The sequence below is a fragment of the Impatiens glandulifera genome, chromosome 8 (assembly GCF_907164915.1).
Source record: "Impatiens glandulifera chromosome 8, dImpGla2.1, whole genome shotgun sequence".
NCBI lineage: Eukaryota > Viridiplantae > Streptophyta > Magnoliopsida > Ericales > Balsaminaceae > Impatiens > Impatiens glandulifera.
The window spans coordinates 5,600,124-5,621,504 of record NC_061869.1 but is presented as its reverse complement, the minus strand read 5'-3'; the positions used below and the strand labels follow the sequence as shown (position 1 = coordinate 5,621,504).

General features: G+C 32.6%; 2 protein-coding genes across 2 annotated transcripts; both read right to left on the bottom strand.

The window, feature by feature from the left end:
• Positions 1–3,982: 3,982 nt before the first annotated feature.
• LOC124912778 lies at positions 3,983–7,582 on the bottom strand (the record flags this gene model as incomplete). Its single annotated transcript, XM_047453425.1, has 5 exons — positions 3,983–4,126; positions 6,310–6,452; positions 6,642–6,808; positions 6,909–7,188; positions 7,393–7,582. Coding segments are annotated over 5 exons (924 nt in total), but the record flags the coding sequence as incomplete, so codon positions are not given.
• An 11,856-nt stretch (positions 7,583–19,438) lies between these two features.
• On the bottom strand, positions 19,439–20,698 carry LOC124912776. The gene is made up of 5 exons (XM_047453424.1): positions 20,598–20,698; positions 20,312–20,481; positions 19,926–20,220; positions 19,679–19,842; positions 19,439–19,593 (listed from the first exon to the last, which is right to left on the bottom strand). The coding sequence occupies exons 1-5, from the start codon at positions 20,696–20,698 to the stop codon at positions 19,439–19,441; spliced, it is 885 nt and encodes a 294-aa protein (XP_047309380.1).
• Positions 20,699–21,381: the final 683 nt, after the last annotated feature.

The window sequence follows — 21,381 nt, the reverse complement described above, 5'->3', positions numbered from 1 at the left end:
TGTAACACCCTCAATCTACTATAGTGAAAATAATTTTATCATTTTCAAAACAAAATAAAACCTAATTTGACAAATTAATAAATTAAGTTAAGCTAGTTTGAAAATAAGTTAAGTGAAAGTTATGAGTAATGATTTAGAGGGATAATTTTAGTTTTTATCCTCAAAATTTAAAATAAATAAATAAATGAATAAGTCATTTTAGTAGGCTGAATCGGAAAATTTGATCAAATGACCCTCAAAAGGGCCTTAAATGCGAAAAGTGTCAGCGCATAAATTTTAATGCGCTGGTGACACTTATTTTTTTTCTAACAAAAATGCCTCTATTCCGTCACGCAACCTTCAGTTACGTAACGCATTTGGGTGCATTATGAAAAGTCCACAATGCCCTTACTATATAATTAAAAAAGTTCCAATTCTTCTCATTTCTTTCTTCCTTGTTCTCTCTCTTCACGTCCCCTTCTCATTCTCTCTAAAAAGAAGACGACCCCCGACGACGTCGGAATCACATCGAAGGACGTCGGAATTCCAGCGAAGGCAGGCAACCATAATGTCCGCTGCTATTGGTATGCTTCCTTTGTCCTTCACTTGTTGTTTATTTCTTTCTTTGAACGCATTGTTTGTTAGGTTTAGGGTTTAGGGATTAATTGAGTAAATGGTCTCTGTTGCGGCGGATTCCGGGTGTGTCTCGTGAATGCGGGTGCGTCTCGTGGGTGCGTCTTGCGAATGCGTCTCGTGAATGCGTCTCGCGAATGGTCATACCTCTACTTTTGGTTTCTGTATGTTTAATTATATTTTTGGTGAATGTCATTGTGGGTTGAACTTCTCTAATTTCCATTGTTCAAGGAAAGATCTGAGGATAGAAAATGCTGGAGGGCTCAACTTCTCATTGCTCATTTTCTTCTTGACTTTTGTTGGATGCATATCTGTTATGGTACTTCGACGCATCACATTGGATGCATATCTGTTATTAAAGTTTAGGAATTTGTTATGTGAAACCAATTTTTATTGATAATAAAACATTCCCTGTAACAACGGTATTTTAAGATAAGTTATTATGTGCATTGCTTAATAAGTTTGATTCTCAATTAAAGTCTCTCAAATTAAGAGTTTGAAGAGGATATGAAAGGAAATATTTAACTATGTGATTGGTTTACGAAGAAAAAGGATGGTAACAAATTCTTTTAATAACAAAAACTCTAAGGGCTGCTTATTCATTAACAAACCAGCAAGGCTCTTCTTGAGCACCAAAATGTTCACAATGAATAAAATGTTCCTTTTAATTGTTTTTGCACCAACTACAAAACAACCAAACTTGCTCTTCTTCCATGGAGGGAAAGTTGCTATTTTCCGAGTCTTCAAGCTGTTGCAGTGCATGCAGTCACAATTGGTGCACCACTCACTAGTTTTGCATAACTATACTTCTTTGTTATGAATCTGTTCAAACAAACACATCAACAACATTAGCTGATCCTCCCTTTTTCCATTTGGTATAAGATATTTTCTGAAGCTTATACTGCAAATTTTGATGCTTCATTTTCTATACAAACCATTTTCTAGATAATGATCCAAATTAGAGCATAGTTTGTTGCTTCATTTAGCATAGAGATAATTTTTTCTAATAATGACAATGTTAAGTTACTTCTTACTTACCTAAAGAAGTCCCTCCACATCAACTCATACATTTAGAGAATCATTGACAACTCTTTTTCCATTCTATTATACACAACAATCAAAAGGTAAGAGTTTAAAAAGACACATAAAAACAAAAGGTGTTAATAATTCTACTAATTTCTTGTTCATACCTACTGGCTCATGGTTGAAATTGGGTTAAGACCAAGATCAGTGAAACAAATTCATAAAGTGAATTATTAATTATTACCAGCCAAACGAGGGCTCTGTGCTGACTCCAAGGATGGGAAGTTTGGTGAAATATAAAAGTGGATTGGCGTCTCATTTTACTAATTGATTGGACAGAAGAAGTATTCGTTGAACCTTCATCTTGTTCTGCTGCTGCTGCTTTGCTTGTTTTTCCCATTTTCTCCACCCATATATCTGCAAGGAACCAGCAAAATGCTCTCACAAATTATAGAGAAACACAAATAGATAGTGATCACAACCTTTATCATGGCAAGGGAGATTGCGAAAAAGTTATACAAGATATGTGTGATTCCAAGAACGAATAAGAATCTGTGTAGTTGCTCGAGGCTCTCATAAGAGGCGAAGGATTCGTGCCCCTGAGAATAATACATATACATTAATGAATGCTTTGAATGAACAAATTAAGACAATATATATATATATATAAACAAAACCTCTGGGCAAATGTTGGTATGCATATGATTAACATGTTGTTGAGAACGCGAATGATTATTGAAAAGATTATGAGTTTCAACCGTTATATGTTTGACAGAGACATTCTCAGTTCTTGCTAAACATGGGTAGAATCGACTGCTCAAGGAAGACGATTTAACACAAATCTTGGCAACAAAGATTGTCCAGTGACCCATCAGCAATGATAAAAGCCCAAAAAGCATTAGCTCTGCCCAGAAATTCCTCAACTAATTGAAATTGGATATCAATAATGGAAAAAAAAGGTTTCTAGAGCTCATCTTATAATATACCTTCCTTGATCTTCTCCAAAGCAGATAAAAGGGCTTTCCTCTTAGTCATATCTAACCACTATCATAAGTAACAATCAGAATAAGAACAACAACATCGAGACAAGTAAAAAGAATGTTTTAATTTACCTTTCCAAGTTGTTTCAGAGAACCATGGAATAGAAAACCCATAGTAACCATGACTGAGACGACCGTTGCAACAGCCCAAGTTGGGGTTTCAAACAAAGATCGTTCACCATCAATTCTCATTTCCAATCTTTACCCGATTCAAAAAACACTAGTAAAAAAAGAGTCTATAGCTATTGGTCTCCCAATCGCCATAAGCCTCGAAACTAATCGCCGTAGACAAAAAGCGATTGGTTATAACACAATCGCCATCAATCGGTAGATGTTTCCTCGCCGTTGTCTTATTTCGAAGCGGCGATTGATATAATACCAATCGCTATAATCTTAAGGCGATTGGATGAAAACTACTCGCAATTAAGCTATACTCATTGGCGATTGGTAGAAGACCAATCGCAACCTCCATGTACTCTCTGGAGATTGGTAGAAGACCAATCGCAACCTCCATCTAGTCTCTGGCGATTGGTAGAAGACCAATCGCAATCTCCATGTACTCTCTGGCGATTGGTAGAAGACCAATCGCAACCTCCATGTAGTCTCTAACGATTAGTAGAAGACCAATCGCAACCTCCACGTAGTCTCTGGCGATTGGTAGAAGACCAATCACAACCTACTATATAAATAATAATATTACATTTAATAATAATATTACAAATACCTGTAAAATCAAAAATATAACTACTAACCGTACCACACAATTGAACCAATATTAACCAAAATCATCATAAACAATATTAACCAAAATCATCATATCCAATATTAACCAAAATCATAATATTACCAAAATCATAACAAAAGAAGTTTCTTAACACCAACATTTTAAATCAAAGTAGTATTACACCAACATTAACTAACACAAATTTTTACTTAATTCGCGTCTTCCCCAGAATTATCATCGTCTTGTTGCACCGGTGAAATTGCGGTTGATGACCTTTGACCCGATGATTGACCGCCAAAATTAGTAAATTGGGCCAACAATGTAGGGACTATCGATGCACCGTCGGGTATAAACTGTGACATAAAACGCATCATCTCGTCTCTCTCTTTCCTCGACCTCTCTTCATTTTCAGCTCTCTCTTTCATCAACCTCTCTTCTATTTCAACTCTCTCTTTCATCAACCTCTCTTCCATTTCAACTTTCATTTGAGCCCTTTTCGTCATCATCCTCTCTTCCATTCTGCTTTCTATATCATCGAATTTTCTTTGCATTGTCACATTCTCTCGACGTAGGTCTTTTTTTTTTACATTGTAGGGCCTCTAACTCTGTAAGCTAAAACCGATTCCATTCCTATAATTTTTCCCTTCTCTTGAGTACCAAAAACTTCTTCAGCCAAATCGACATCAGAAATGTCTGAACGTTCAGCTCGCAACTTTCTTAATCCATCCTATAACAAAATATGTTAATACCAATAATAGATAAAGTTCAAGCGATTGGTTTCTTTTCCAATCGCGGTTATTCTTAGTAGCGATTGGTTTTACAACCAATCGTTTATCATTCTAGCTAATAGCGATTGGTTAAAGGACCAATCGCCTTCATATGTGTAGTTGCGATTGAATTTAATTCCAATCGCCATTATGAACAATAGTAGCGATTTTTCTAAACCCCAATCGCCAAGTTTGCTATTTATTTACCATATTTTTACTAGTGAAAAGAAAGAGAAAGAAGAAGCTTTGTCTCAAAGGGCTTTGAGGTTTCTAAAGAAAAGAATGGGAAACCCATTATTGAAAAACTCCATTAATTTCTTCATTGAAGACTGGCTTCAACCTTTTTTTACCTTTTCTAATTGACGCAACCGCAACTGTGTGACGCAACCGCGTGACGCAACCGCGTGATGCGAGACACAACCAATATTAGAGCCATCAACACATGCATTCAATGAATCAAGTCGAATCAACGAATCAATGCATTGTATAAACGAAATATAAACATAAACGAATCAAGGCGAATCAATATTGATCTATAAACGAAATAAACATTCATCTATAAACGAAAATGGTGGAAATTTTATCTTCGCGTCGTGGTCCGCCTTTGGGGCTTCGTAGTTCTTCGCCGTTCTTCGCCGATGCTCATACAACTGAGACAAAGGCTTTAGCCCGCACTTGTGTTCTTCGCCGAGGAAAAGATGAGAAAGTCTTCTCCGCTATTAGGGTTTAGAGCAGAGAAGAGAGAGAAAATGAAGCCAAAAATTAGAAAAAAAGGATTTTATATGGTTCCGGTTGCGAAACACAACTTCAGTTGTGTCTCGCGAAAGGGTAAAATTATCCGAAAAATATTTGAATGTCACCAGTGCATTAAAATTAATGTGCTGGCACTTTTCGCATTAAGGCCGAGGGTCATTTGATCCAATTTCCAAACTAATTTATTTTTTAATTTAATTTTCTATATTTACATTATTAATTTTATTACTTCAACTCACTTACCTTATTATTTTTTTTAATATTTTTTAATATTTTAATAATTTTATTAATAAATACATTCTAAATTTAATTTTCTATATTTAAATTATTAATTTTATATAATATATTATATTATAATATAATAGGTTATCATCACTTAATATTTTTATAAACATTGATTTAATATATAATTAATTTAAAATATTTTAATAATTATAATATAATAACTTAATAGTTAATAAAATTATGACTATTTTACTATATTAATAGTATAATTGATGAATACAAATTATTCTTCTTATCTTATGTTATGGTATTTATGAGTTATCTAATTAATTTTAATAAGTTGGTTTTAGCATGTTTATTTTTATTTTCCACAACCCAATTACATTATTTGACCCTAAACAAATGTCTTCTACATTTTCCAACTAAAATCTTACATCTTCCAATATTAAGTCCCCAACCAAAAACACAAGACAATTTCTCTTTATTTAGACTATGGTTTATTTCTTAAACGGACAATATCCCACTTCCATGACCTCTCATTTCAATCAAGTTGCTTTTAATGTGAATACAAATTTGAGAACTTAACATTCCATATACTCTTTCCACTAAATATTAGATATTGCCTCAACCATCTTCATTTTGTAATAATGTTAGAAAAATTCATCTACACAGAAATAGCTGAAACTACCATAAGAAATAAAATATATCATGGCCTAATTACATTCTATTGCATCATTCGGGTGCGATATACTAAGCGTCGAAATAATCATTTAAGCGTCGAGAACATAATTTAAGCGTAGGAAGATCGGATGTACTAAGCATCAAAAGAAATTTAAGCGTCGAAAGCATAATTTTGGATTATTTAATAGCGGTGAGAGCAAAATTACTTTATAAGAGCACCTCATCAACATGGAAAGCGAATTATTATTGAGAAGAGAACTTGAAAAGAGTACAACTGAGATCATAGTAAAAAAAAACAGATAGTGGTTGAGACTTCATTGAGAGTCGTCAACATGCATGTCGGGAAAAACATCATCATCTACAACACTTATTATAAGTCATCAACAAACATAAAGAAAATTAACATGTTTACTTAAATTATTATAATTAAAAACATAATTAAGTAATGCAATTAAAACAAGAAAAATCAATTTTTTGTAGTAACCACACCAAGAATAGAAACTTCCGCTTCAATAAAGAGAGTATCATTCACCAAAACTCCTCTTGATGGATCTAGTATTTTCGCAAGTGACATAAACTTGAGAACTCCGTCAAATTGACGTAGTTCACTAAAGTAATGATAATTACCTGCATGTTTTATTGCATCATTGTAAGTAGTATATCATATAATTAAAAAATTCCTATCAAATAATCACACAAAATCGGTTATTTTTATTTTATAAAAGCGGTCTTTATAATCCCGAATCGTATCCAGAAATGAAAGCCAAAGTGTTTTCAAATAGGTCCATATATATATATATATATGTAAAAACATACTTTTTTCTTCAAAGATAGTTGACTTTTCCTCGTTGGTTACACGCAATGTATAAGTAGTACTGACTTTAGTATCGGACGGAATAGACGACACATCCAAACATAGATAAACCGAAATGTATTTCCACTTGATGTCTTCCGAAGCCCCTTTAGGAAAGAGCCTGATCTTCCTATATTAAATGTAACATTTGCTTACATTAAATTTATGCATACATACAAACAAAATGATTAATATATAGCTAGAATCAGAAAGATTTAATTTTTAATTACCATCTAAAATCCCCGCAAGTGAATGTGTCTGACTCTACGAAATTAATTTCACTAAAAGATTTGACCTTCCAAAAGTGGGTTCGGGTTAACCATTTTCCATCGTCCCTTAAAGACAACACATCCACTTTGCTCAATGGTGTGATTATGAAAATCTCGGCTCCAAACAAACATGCATCATTCACCAAGTATCCGTTCGAAGAATCATTAAAAACCTCGAGATCCATGAATTTAGGGATACCCCATATCCGTTTTAGCCCACTCAAGTGCACTGCTTTATAATCTGCATAAAAAATCAATTGAATCATCTCAAATCATAATTAAGTTACAAATTAATGCATATTGTTGAGATGATAGAAACAAAGAAACATTATATATATATATAATATTGGATAGTTTAAGATTTCATTTAGGAAATTCCAATTATATTTTGTAATGAGAAATTTCATTTGTAACATAGGTATATATACATATAATTATTAATTACCTGGGATAGTATAATACTTTTCTTCCATTTGATCTTTCACAAATAATTTGATTATGACATTTAATGGCCCAACAATGGGGTGATTTTCCACCACCTCTATATATAAGGAAATATGTCCCTCCCCTCCTTCCTTTATGTTCCCCCTTGGATAGATTTGAAGTCTCCTGTTCCATATACCAAATGGAGCAAATATTATAAATAATTAGTAATGAACAAATTAATCACACACGACGACGTTGGCTAACCATGTGTAATCTCCAACTTTAAATTCATCCGAAAAGTATTTGCTTATTGAGGGTTTGACAATTTGTGAGAAGGACTCCGTTTGTAGCATGCAATGCGCAGGCGGAGCATCTCTTCCTATAGAATCAAACAATCGATGATCAAAATGATGTTGAATACAATTCGAGAAGAGAACCCATATATATAAAACATATAAAGAGATTGATACCTTGTAAAAGTATAGAAGGGAGTTCCGTGAATCTCAAGCCCATATTATATAAATCTTAGAAAAGCACCAATTAATAAATAATGGATGAATGAAGTGAAAGTTGAATCAATTTATAGGGGTGTTGTTACCTCCATTGGGTTGAAAATGAAGTAATGAATATTTAAATGTCGATAATTTAATTCATCCCATGTGATATAAATGGAATAGTTGACAACTCTTTGTTGCTAGAGTCAACTTTTGAGGATGATGCTTATGTACATTTGATTATTGTGATTTTTTTTAATGTTAGGAGTTAAATAATCTCAGAGCCTTGACTTTCACTTCAACATGTATCGTTATAATAGAAACCTATTATTGTAATTTTTATGTATTCTTTATTTGGTGACATTAGCTTAAATATGCTAGCACCAATTATTTACAATTATTTATTTGATGACTTTTGTGTTCAAGCAAACCAAAAATAATTAGCATATAATATAATACAAAATTGATTGCACCGTGGAATAATACAACTCAATTTATTGTTGGTATGAGTTTTTTTAAAAATACAAATCATACATCATTTCATTTCCCTCTTATCAATCACATCACTCAATTAATTAAACAAAATATTAAAATACCTTCTTTTAATTTTAATTTTAATTTTTTTATATATATATCAATAACTTTTAATTTTTTTTTATCAAAAATAATCCTTACCTCTTCAAAATCATCACGTATCATTCAATTTTATGATTTTTTAAAAAATTCACTATCGAATAAGACCTAAATCCATGGCACCGCCCACCTATGACCTAGCAGTTAAGACCTTCCACTTTGTTGCACAAAAAAAGTCAACACATGATGCCTTTAGGTTAATCACATCACTTTAAATAAAAATGATAAAAAAACATCAAAATAAAAAGTAAAATGAAAAGAAGAACATATGATTGATCCCTTTTCATTTATTTAAAAGAGAAAATCTTTCCATTGATTCATAATACAAAGATTGATGGTCGTGAGTTATTGGACAACATATATAATCAACAAGAGAAACCAAAGGAGAAGACATGCAATTGATTGTATTTTCCAAGGGAGAAGAATGTTTGGAAATTTGGTAGCATTTATTGGTTTTTAATATATATTGATACATTTGAGTGATATTGTTGTTCCCTGTTCTTGAGGTTTGTACTATACACAGTGTATCTTGTTTTCTTAGGTTGTAATGAAGTTTCTCTTTAAACGTTTACTCATTGAGTCGCGATCTTCACAACTGTGAATAATTAAAAAAAAAAAATACATTTTAAGAGGAATTGTTTATTCAAAATTAGTACTCCTGCAATGTGGGACAATTTCACGATGATTTTCTTTGTAAAACAATTAAGTCATGATCGAATAGTTGAATGAAAAACTAATTACAAACTTCAAGGTTGGGTGAACTACAATAGAAAGAAGGACAAGATCACATAAATGAGTTTGGACCATTTTCTCTCTTTTTTGTCATTTTCTTATGAGTACTTATTGTTGTTATCTTAGAACGATTTTCTATTTATTAATTTATCAAACATGTTTTGTAATGGTTTAGTATCAAAAGTGAAAATATTTAAACAAAAGAATTTTATTAAATATCTGGAAAAAGGGAAACAAATTATGAATAATTTTAAAATTGGCTGCAAAACCAGTAAACGTCACTAAATATTAATTTAGCTGTTTAATATTAACATAACAACGTAATTTGCGTCGGTACATTTTTGGCTAAGCTTACAAAATTTCTTACGAATTCTTCCAACGCGTAACAAAGCGCCGATAAAATTAGTGTTTGTGTCTCATTGAACGTATGAAGAAGCAAAGAAAAATCAACATATCAAAGATAATAATGAAAGAAATTTTGTTTTAATTAAAAACATCAAAAGAAGACAACATATCCTTGATCATTAGGAGATTAATTAATATAAAAAAATGATTATTTTGTAGTGACTAACCCTACAATGGAAACATCAGCTTTAATAACACAAACATCGTTAACCAAGATTTCATTTTTTAAGTCTTCAAACTTATTTAATGAAATGAACGTCGGAAACCCCCAGTCTGGAGACAAATTATCAAAGTGATTCTCCCCTGCACGTACATAAACAAATTAATCATTATATCATTAATTATTCAAATAATTATTTGTTTTAAGTCTATGTTAGTTAATATGTTCACACAAAATACATACCTACGGATTTAATGATAACTGACTTAACCACATTTTGGATGCCAATAGTATAATTAACAAAGACTTTAGTATCCGAGGGAAGATTAGACTTGTCCAAACATAGATAAGCCGAAATGCTATTCCCCACACCTTCAGCGTACCCCTTAGGACAGAGCTCGATCGACCTAGCATGCAAATTAATTAATTAATTTATAAAAGAAAAGTACGTGTATGTATAGTTAAATAGAATAAAGTAAGGATATATTAACCATTTAAAATCTCCGCAAGTGAATTTTTCAGACTCATAGAGATCAAGGGAAAGAGTAGAAAAAAATTCGATTTTCCAAATGTGGGTACAAGTTATTAAAGATATGGAGGCTATTAAAGATAAGGATGCCCTTTTACATTCCAAGGAGACTAGAAAACATAAAGTCTCATTCAATCCTAAGGAAACGTCAACACCAACCAAGGGTCTGCCAATTATATATCATTAGTGTTGTCATTTATTATTTTAATGTTTCAATGAATGTAATGTATATAATTAGTGTTGATGTAATATTTACGTATATAGAAAAATATAATTTCCCTTCTATCATTACTCTATCTTCTCTAACTTGGTATCAGAGCAATCAACAGGGAAACCCCTCTTACAACGATCCCCTTCTCAAATGGCTCAAAATAATGCCTACTCTCTTCAACATACATCTATTATCAAACTCGACCAAAAGAACTTTGTTCTTTGGCGTTCTCAAGTTGTACCTGCTCTCAAAGGGTACGGATTCTTTGGATTTGTCAACGGAGATCTCCCAGCTCCTATTAAAACCGCAGAAGCATCGACTTCCACCGAGCTTCAGGCCTGGGAACAACAAGATCAACGTTTGTTAAGCTGGCTACTCGGAACACTATCTGAATCAGTGTTTGCACAGGTCGCAGGTGAAAACTGTATTTCATCTCAATACCTCTGGGAAACACTTGAGCGACGTTTCGCTACTCAATCCAAAGCTAGACTAATGCAGCTCCGTCTTCAACTTCAAACTATCAAAAAAGGAGAATCATCCATGGAGTCTTATCTCCAAGCTATCAAGGTCATAACTGATAACCTTGCGGCTGCCGGGCAGAAAGTTGCAGACGAAGATCTTATTCTCTACGTTCTTGGCGGCCTTGGACCCGAGTATGAATCCCTTCTAGTCGCAGTTACTACACGTCCAGATTCTATTAATGTCGACGATCTTTCTGGATTACTTCTCACAAATGAAATCAGACTTGAGTCTCTCTATGCCAACTCGCCAACTGCTAATGTTGTATATAGCCGTCGCGGAACTTCAGCGACTACGAATCATAAGGATAAAGGTGTATTTTCTCCCTCTTTTGGATCTGCTACTCGTCCATTGACACCAGGTGGCTCTTTTCACTCACAACAGAGTGCCTCTACTACATCTTCTATTTTAGGCCAGCCATCAAATTTCTTTAATTCAAGGACTGGCCCATCTCGCCCTCATCGTCCCTATCGTGGTCCTCAAAATCAAAATAGGCCTAAATGTCAAACATGTGGTCGTTTTGGGCATCTCTCTAATATGTGTCGTTCTGGTTTAATTTGTCAACTTTGTAATATTCCAGGACATTCTGTAGGAACTTGTCGACGCAGATTCGACCAGAATTTTTGTTCATCTTCCTCATCGGCAGCTATGATGGCAACTCCATCTATTGTATCTGACTCAGCTTGGTACCCTGATTCTGGAGCAACTGATCATTTGACCGCTAACTTGGACAATCTCTCCATTCATTCTCCTTACAATGGTGAGCAACAAATTCTAGTTGGGAATGGAAATGGGCTAAATATTTCTAATATTGGACATTCGTCATTTACTGGTACGCACAGATCTATGCATCTTAAAAATATTTTGCATGTTCCCATGATTACGAAGAACTTGCTTAGTGTGGCTCGATTTACAGCCGACAATAATGTATTCTTTGAATTTTATCCAACCTTTTGTGTTGTGAAGGATCAGGTCACGAAGAAGGAAATTCTTCGAGGAACCTTGTATAATGGATTATATCGACTACTCAGTCCAAAGAGTGCACCCAAACAAGTATTTATTAGTTCTCGATCAACTGCATCAGTTTGGCACTCTCGATTGGGTCATCCGTCTCCTGCAACTTCTACTTATGTTATGTCTCATTTTAAGTTACCTTTATTGGGTAATATGCGTACTGAATTTTGTGATGCTTGTCAATTTGGGAAAGCTCATAAACTTCATTTTGTATCATCCAAAACGTGCTCTTCTGCACCTTTAGAGCTTATTCACTCAGATGTTTGGGGACCTGCTCCAATTTTTTCTTCTAATGGTTTTCGATACTTTGTTATTTTTATTGATGATTATAGTCGATTTACTTGGCTCTATCCGCTCAAACGCAAATCTGATGTGTTGACAGTATTTATTCAATTTAAAGCATTAGTTGAAAACCAATTCAGTAAAAAGATAAAAACTCTACAAACTGATGGGGGAGGCGAATATCGTACTCTTGGACATATTACCTCTCTTAATGGTATACATCATAGACTCACATGCCCTTATACAAGCGAGCAAAATGGGGTAGCCGAGCGGAAAATTCGTCATCTTACTGAAACATCTCTTACTCTACTTGCTCATGCATCTATGCCCCTTTATTTTTGGGATGAAGCATTCTCCACAGGTACCTATCTTATCAATCGATTACCTACTCCTGTCTTGGGTAATCGATCTCCCTATGAAGTATTGTTCAATCAAACTCCCAATTACAACTTTTTGCGCACTTTTGGATGTCATTGTTATCCTCTTATTCGAGCTTACAACAAGCACAAACTTGACTTTCGATCCCAAAAGTGCTTATTTTTGGGCTATAGTCTCTCACATAAAGGCTATCGATGTTTTCACATCCCCACGGGACGCATGTTTATTTCACGCCATGTTATTTTTGATGAAACCACATTTCCTTATAACTCATCATCTCCCCCACATAACCCACAGCCTATATATACATCACCAACAACAAATCCTCATTCTTTATTACCTATCACATCTACTATCCCTAGTCCACCTGAAACCACATCACCCTCTTCATCACCTCCACCTTCACCTAACCCAAGCGGTTCAACCACTTCATCATCTCCACCTTCACCTAACCCAAGCAGTTCACCCTCTACTTCAAATGTTTCACCACCTACTACCCCTTCACCCATCATCAATCAACGTCATACTCCAATTCTCAAAGCCCCTGCCTGCTCCAATCATCCTATGCGCACTCGTGCTAAGTCCCGTCTCCCATTTTCTTCCGCCCTTCTCACAACCATCACCCCTGAGCCGACATGCTTCTCCTCTGCCAATAAAGATCCCTCTTGGCGTTCAGCCATGACCTCCGAATATAATGCTCTTATTCAGAATCAGACATGGTCTCTAGTTCCTCCTAACTCTGGACAAAATATTGTGGGTTGCAAATGGGTTTACAAACTCAAACGAAAAGCGGATGGCTCAATTGAGCGTCATAAAGCTCGTCTTGTGGCGAAAGGCTTTCATCAACAACTTGGTGTTGACTATGTTGAGACTTTTAGTCCAGTTATTAAGCCAACAACCATAAGGACCATTCTTGCACTTGCTGTGTCCCGAAATTGGCCTATTCACCAACTTGATGTTAGCAATGCATTTCTTCATGGAAAATTACACAATGAGGTATATATGACTCAACCTCCTGGTTTTGTTCATCCTGAATTCCCTAATCACGTGTGTCAGCTCCATAAAGCCCTATATGGTCTAAAACAAGCACCTCGTGAATGGTACTCTACGCTGACATGCAATACTCCAAACCACTTAATTCTCCCGTCTCTACTGGTTCTTCACTTTCTAGATATGATGGTGATCCTCTTTCTGATCTCTTCTTATACAGAAGTATTGTGGGAGCTCTACAATATTTAACTCTCACTCGTCCCGAATTATCATTTGCGGTCAATCGTGCTTGTCAATTCATGCACGCTCCAACATCCACCCATTGGGTTGCAGTCAAACGTATATTACGATATCTTCGTCATACTCCACACCATGGGCTTGTCTTTCGTCCATCGGCATCTCTCACCCTTGAGGCCTATTCTGATGCTGATTGGGCAGGTTGTCCTAATGATCGTCGATCCACTACAGGATATTGTATCTTTCTAGGTGATAACCTCGTCTCGTGGAACTCCAAAAAGCAACATGTTGTTGCTCGATCAAGTACTGAATCTGAATTTCGAGCCTTAGCTCATGCCACTGCCGAACTTTGCTGGCTTCAATCTCTTTTGAGTGAATTACGAATTTCATCAATCCATCCACCGATTTTGTGGTGTGATAATATCGGCGCAACATTTCTCTCTGCAAATCCAGTGTTTCACGCTCGTACAAAACATATTGAGATTGATTTCCACTTTGTTAGAGAGAAAGTGGCTCAAAAATCTTTACTTATTCAGTATGTCCCAACTCATGATCAAATTGCTGACATATTTACAAAAGGATTGTCATCACCTCGGTTCACTTTTCTCCGTGACAAGCTCACGGTGTGTGCCTCCCCGTTTCGCTTGCGGGAGGGTATTAAAGATATGGAGGCTATTAAAGATAAGGATGCCCTTTTACATTCCAAGGAGACTAGAAAACATAAAGTCTCATTCAATCCTAAGGAAACGTCAACACCAACCAAGGGTCTGCCAATTATATATCATTAGTGTTGTCATTTATTATTTTAATGTTTCAATGAATGTAATGTATATAATTAGTGTTGATGTAATATTTACGTATATAGAAAAATATAATTTCCCTTCTATCATTACTCTATCTTCTCTAACTCAAGTCAAAGGATCATTAGCTACTTCACTCGATAAAGACAGCACATTCACTTTGTTGATGGGTTGTTTTATTAGAAACACATCGGCACCAAACACACAATCATCACCCACCAAGTATCCATTCAAAGAATCATTGAAGACTTCAAGTTCAACGAATCTCGTGATACCCCATTCCAGTTTTACAGCAGAAAAGCGCACTACCGAATAATCTGGAGTGAAATGAGTACTCAAATCAATTCGACAAAAATGTTAATGAAGCTTGATCAATGTAATAAATTTAGTATCATTGATCATAACGGATTAGGTTATGCGTACCTGGGACAGTATAATATTTATCACGAATTTGATCAAACACAAACAAATTGACAATAGCGGTTACTGTCCAACCGGTGGGGAGGGATGAAGTATCCATCAACTCTATATATATATGGAAATATGACCCTCCCCACCTTTCATCTTGTTTCCACTAGGATAGATATGCAGTCTCCTAAATCACAAATAAAACAATGAATAATTTGAGTGTATACAAATATTAATGTATCTTAAATCCCTCTTATATACATCATATTGCATAAACTTTAATAATAATAATAATAATAATAATAATATAGATGATAAAAATGAAGCTAACCATGTATAGTCTTCAACTTTAAAATCTACCGAAGTGTATTTAAGTATTGACGATTTAGCGATGCGTGAGAAAGACACCATTTTGAGCGTGTAATGCATCGTCTGAGCATCTCTTCCTGATTTAATATGATGAACATTGACAATAGATATCACAAATTTCAGAAAAGAAACATCTGTAATGAATCTAGAGAATTAATTAAAGAAATACCTTGTAAGAGTATGGAAGGGAAATCTTTAAATCTGAGACCCATAATTTTGTAAGTCGAAGTCTTTAAGCAATAATATAACAGAGATCGGGTATCAATTTATATTGTTTTATTAGGGGCATAAATGAATGGAAAAAAGTATCGACCAAGAATGAGAAATATTATTTTAATTAGGGGCATAAATGATGTTTATTGCTTTCTTCAAATCTTATTCTCCTTTGATTAAACAAATGTTGATTGGATGAAAAGTTTCCTTCAAAGCTTTTAGGTTATTCATTCAGTTTATTATTTACAGTTTATAAATTAAATCGATTTAAATATATTTATCTGTATTTAAATTATTCACATTGGATATGTTTGATATGATTAATTGCTTCAACTTAATTATTATTTTTTTTAAAATTATTTAATTTATTTTGTAAACGATCAAGTAAGCAATCACGATTTATTCATTGTTATAAGCCAAATCAAATTTTATTTTGCTTAAACATATATATCTGAAATGTATTATCTTTAAATCTCTACCAATATATAAAGATTAATTATATGATATTTAGACTTTTTTCTTAACATATTTTATCATTTTTTTCACATATAAACTTTTATACTTTTTTCAAAATTTTAAATTAATAATTAAGAGTTTCACATATAAAATTTTATTGTGGAATCATGAAAAGACGGTAAAGATTGTTTAATTGCATATTATATTTTGTATACTACTGTATTAACAATTTAAAAAATATATATTCTTTGATTAAAGACATAAAATAATTTTTGAATATTTCTTTACTTGTGCTTTACTGTATTCGTTTTATTTGAAAAAACAAAGCATGTTTCTTTCCATTTTTAATAGACCAACTTTATTTTTTAAAAGGAAGATGACCAACTTTGTTGTCTGGTCTAGATATGATAAGAATATATATTTTTTTTATTGTCTCATTGATGACTATTTAAAATAAATAAATTCTATATTTCTTTTTTATAAAGATTAGGTTTGAAAATACTTTTTTTATTTTGTTTAACATAGAGTTTGTTCGTCTGTATAAGTATTTTACCGAAAATATATCTCTCCTCAAAATCAACTTCACTCAATATTATTTGAATGATGTGAGTTTATTCTCATACCGAATAAGACCTTATATGCTCAATAAAAATAACATATTTAATGATATCGGTCTTATCAATATTTCCTTGGCCAAATGTAAAATTAACAAATACTTAATTCTCCGAGAAAAAATTCAACTTATATAAATATAGAAAAAACAAAATGCTATATATTCTCCTATTAAAAAATCCATAAAATTATGAGATCTATCTAGAGAAGGAAATACCTTGTAAGAGTTGGGAGGGGAAAATAACTACAACAAAAACTATTTTAACTGCTAAAAAATGGGATATTCCAGGCCAATAAATTAATATTTTAGCGGCCTTAAATCTATTGTCGGGTTTTCCGTCGTTTATATAGCGACACATTTTAGCCTTGATCGTATTTAGCGACACTTTTTAACTGCAGGTTTATTTCTTCAATTAAACAAATTAATAATTATATCCCTGTCCTTAAACTGCATTATATGTTTTTTTTATAAATTCCATTCAAAACATAACTATTTATCCGAGAGAATTTTATTTTTATCTTGTTCAAATATATGTACATAAAGCTACATCAACATGATATAAAGAATCCATTATATCAAAATATGAAATGAACTTTATGTGTTTACTGTTATATAAATCTTACAAACAAAAACATCCTAAGTTTCTACGCAACAAACTCAATTAATCAATTGTGAACAAGTGAAAAAAAAGACAAAATTAAAGTGAAAAAAAGACAAATTTAAAAGTTTTCTTTTACCATAAAATCTAATGATCGAATCATCTTGAATATGACAACCACCAATTAACCTTGCCTAATATGTTTACATAAATTTCTATACGATTAATATTATTTAATAAAAAGTAGGAGTTTGGGTCATATAGCTTAGCAAAAGACAAGAATTTCAAAGAACCTCGAATTAGACGAGACATCAAAATGATGATAATCGGCATGCGTAGAATATACAAATAAAATTATTAATTAATATACCATTACTAAACAATTGCGCGCAATACTTTTGACAATTAAAAACACACTTACCTTCAAATGTAGATGATTTAGACTTGTCCTTATTTGTGAGAAAAATAATATTGAACGGAAACTTTGATACCCAATGGAAGAGTTGACTCCTCCCAACATAATATTGAGTTACTAATGGTTATTTCCGTAAGTTTACAGCTATTTGATGGAGAAACTAACAAAAATAAGAACAATAAATTCATTTCCAAAATAAATCTCAACAGATAATAGTTGATTCACAATTATATTAAATTTGATCATATCATTAATAGTGACTATCATCAATCATTCTTAAATTATAGAGTATTTTCATTAAATGTATTTTATTGTTAATAGATGGTTTCTCAAACATATCAGAAAGTGTTTTAATCAGACTCATGGTGGTCTTCTCATTTGTTACGTTGTAAACAACAGTCTTGGCAAGTGTCAATCGAACAATCCCAAAACTTGTATATCAAGGAGTTTTCATTCATCTTCTCTAGTTTCTTACGTAAAAGAACATGAAGCTTTTTTTCGTAGAGGTAATCTTCAATTTGCATCCTACAGAACGCATAATTTGTTCCATTGAATCTTCTAATTTCATGTCTTATACTGTTCTCGTCTACCATTGTTTCAAATACTCCAATCTAGCCCAGCCGCTCGAGAATCGCGCATAGTTTCGTCGAGATGTGAATGCCCGTGATCTGCTCGGTATAGTGATGGATTTCATAGCCAACGTCTAACCGACACGATACGCCTGACATGAAACGAGTTACCGCGGAGCCCCTGTCTCCTTGGTGCACAGAGAAAAAATGTAGGACTGGTGCTTTACAAGCTCATGACTAGGATAGATCAATCACAAAGGACAACCCATCTAAAAATAATAAGTCAACTCATTATTAAACCCATCAGGGTAATAGACCATTTTTTTCTTCTAATTTTTTCTTACTTATAAGAGTTCAATCATTTAAAAAAAATGAAAGTAATATTTTTCTACTAACTGAAAATAATTTATCAAAATGGGATATTAAAATTTAAATTATATATCAAAATATAAATAATTAAATTTATAAAAATAATAATTTAAAATATATATCAAAATATAAATAATTTAATTTATATAAAAATAATAATTTAAAATATATATCAAAATATAAATAATTTAGTTTATATATAATAAATTTTAAATATAAAAAAATTAAAATCAAATAATAAATTATATTAATTTGAGAATGAATAAACAAAACTTTAAAAACGAGAATATTCAAAAAATTATTCAAATAACAAATCATTTTATTTAAAAAAGTTGCACTTTTCAAAACTAAAAATATTCTAACAAATTTTATTATTTTATAAAATAACTTGAACAAGGGAAAATTTTGTGATTTTTTTTTTTAAAATTGGCAGCTAAACAAGTAAACGTCATTGAATATTTAAATCGGATGTTTAATATTAGTGTAGCAACATTTACTTGTGTTGGTAAATAAGCAGCGATAAATTATCTGTCTCATTGAACTACGAAGAAGCAAAAAATAATTAATAATTCAAAGATAATAATGAAAGAAATTTTGTTTTAATTAAAAACGAAAGAACGACAAAAATATCCTTGATCATTAGGAGATTAATTCATATTAAAAAAAAAAAATCATTTTGTAGTGACAATCCCTACAATGGTAACACCAGCCTGAATAACACAAACATCATTAACCAAGATTTCATTTTTTAAGTCTTCAAACTTAGTTAATGAAATGATCGTCTGGAACCCCCAAGCTGGATACAAATCATCAAAGTGAGACTCCCCTGCACACGCACATAATTATTCATTATTCTAATAATAATTTGTTTTATGTTTATGTTAGTTAATATGTTAAAACAAAATACATACCTCCGGATTTAATGATATTTGACTTAACCACATTTTGGATGCCAATAGTATAATTAACAAAGATTTTAGTATCCGAGGGAAGATTAGACTTGTCCAAATGTAGATAAGCCGAAATGCTCTTCCCCGCACCTCCACTACAACCCTTAGGATAGAGCTTGATCCACCTATTTACATGCAAATTAATTAATTTATAACAGAAAAGTATGTATATATATATTTAAATTAAAGAAAGTAAGGTTATACTCACCATTTAAAATCTCCGCAAGTGAATTTGTCGGACTCATAGTAATCAAGGGAGAGAGTAGAAAAAGATTCGATTTTCCAAATGTGGGTACAAGTCAAAGGATCATTAGATCCTTTACCCAATAAAGACAGCACATTCACTTTGTTGATGGGCTGTTTTATTAGAAACACCTCGGCACCAAACACGCAAGCATCACCCACCAAGTATCCATTTGAAGAATCATTAAAGACATCAAGTTTAACGAATCTCGTGATACCCCATTTCAGTTTTACAGCAGAAAAGCGCACCAGCGAATAATCTGTAATGAAACGAGTACTCAAATCAATTCGACAAATATGTTAATTAGTGTATCCTTGAACATAACAAGGGGTTAGGTTATATATATGTACCTGGGACAGTATAATACTTATCACGAATTTGATCAAACACAAACAAATTGACCACAGCCGTTACTGTCCAACCGGTTGGGAGGGATGAAGTATCCATTAACTCTATATAAATGGAAATATGACCCTCCCCTCCTTTCTTCTTGTTCCCATTAGGATAGATTTGCAATCTCCTAAACCGCGCAAATAATTTATATCATATTGCATAAATTACTATTATTTACATAGTATTGCATGTATATGTTTTTATAAAAATAATAATAATCTAGCTCATAAAAATGAAACTAACCATGTATAGCCATCAACTTTAAAATTAACCGAAGTGTATTTAAGTATTGATGGGGATTTAGCGATATTTGAGAAGGACTCCATCTTGAGCGTGTAATGCATCGTCTGAGCATCTCTTCCTGATTTAGCGATGAAGAAACAATAACAAAAAATATCAGCAATTTGTAAAAACGTATATAAAGTTATGAGATCTAAAGAATTAAGAAAAGTCGACCTTGTAAGAGTTTGGAGGGAAAATCTTTAAATCTGAGACCCATAGTTTAGTAAGTGAAACCCTAAGTGAAGAGTGAACTTGAAACCAAAGTCTGTAAGCAATACTAATAAAATAATAGCAATGTCGAGGAATACACAGGCCAGAACATCGAGGAAGATTAAGAGGGATTTGTTTAATTAATTAATGGCATATATAATAAATGATTTTGTGTGGGTTTTCAAAGCTATCTGATCCCTTCTTTTAATATTTTTTCTGAAAAGTTTGATGGCGAGGGGATTAATTACGGCTTTCATCATTTCCGAGTCAGTCATCCAACAACACGACGACTCATCATCATGAGTTAAAGATTTGATTTTTTTTTTAAAAAAAATTGTTTTTTTTATTATAAAAAAAATATATGTTATCAATATTTTATTATTTTTTTGTTTTGTGACAATAGTTTTTATCCAAAAAGAATATCAAATCAAAAGAAAGATAAATAAAAACTACTCATTTTGTATGGATCAAAAATTTATTCGGAGATTCGAGTTATTTGAAAAATATATAGAGAAAATAATAATTAATGATGATT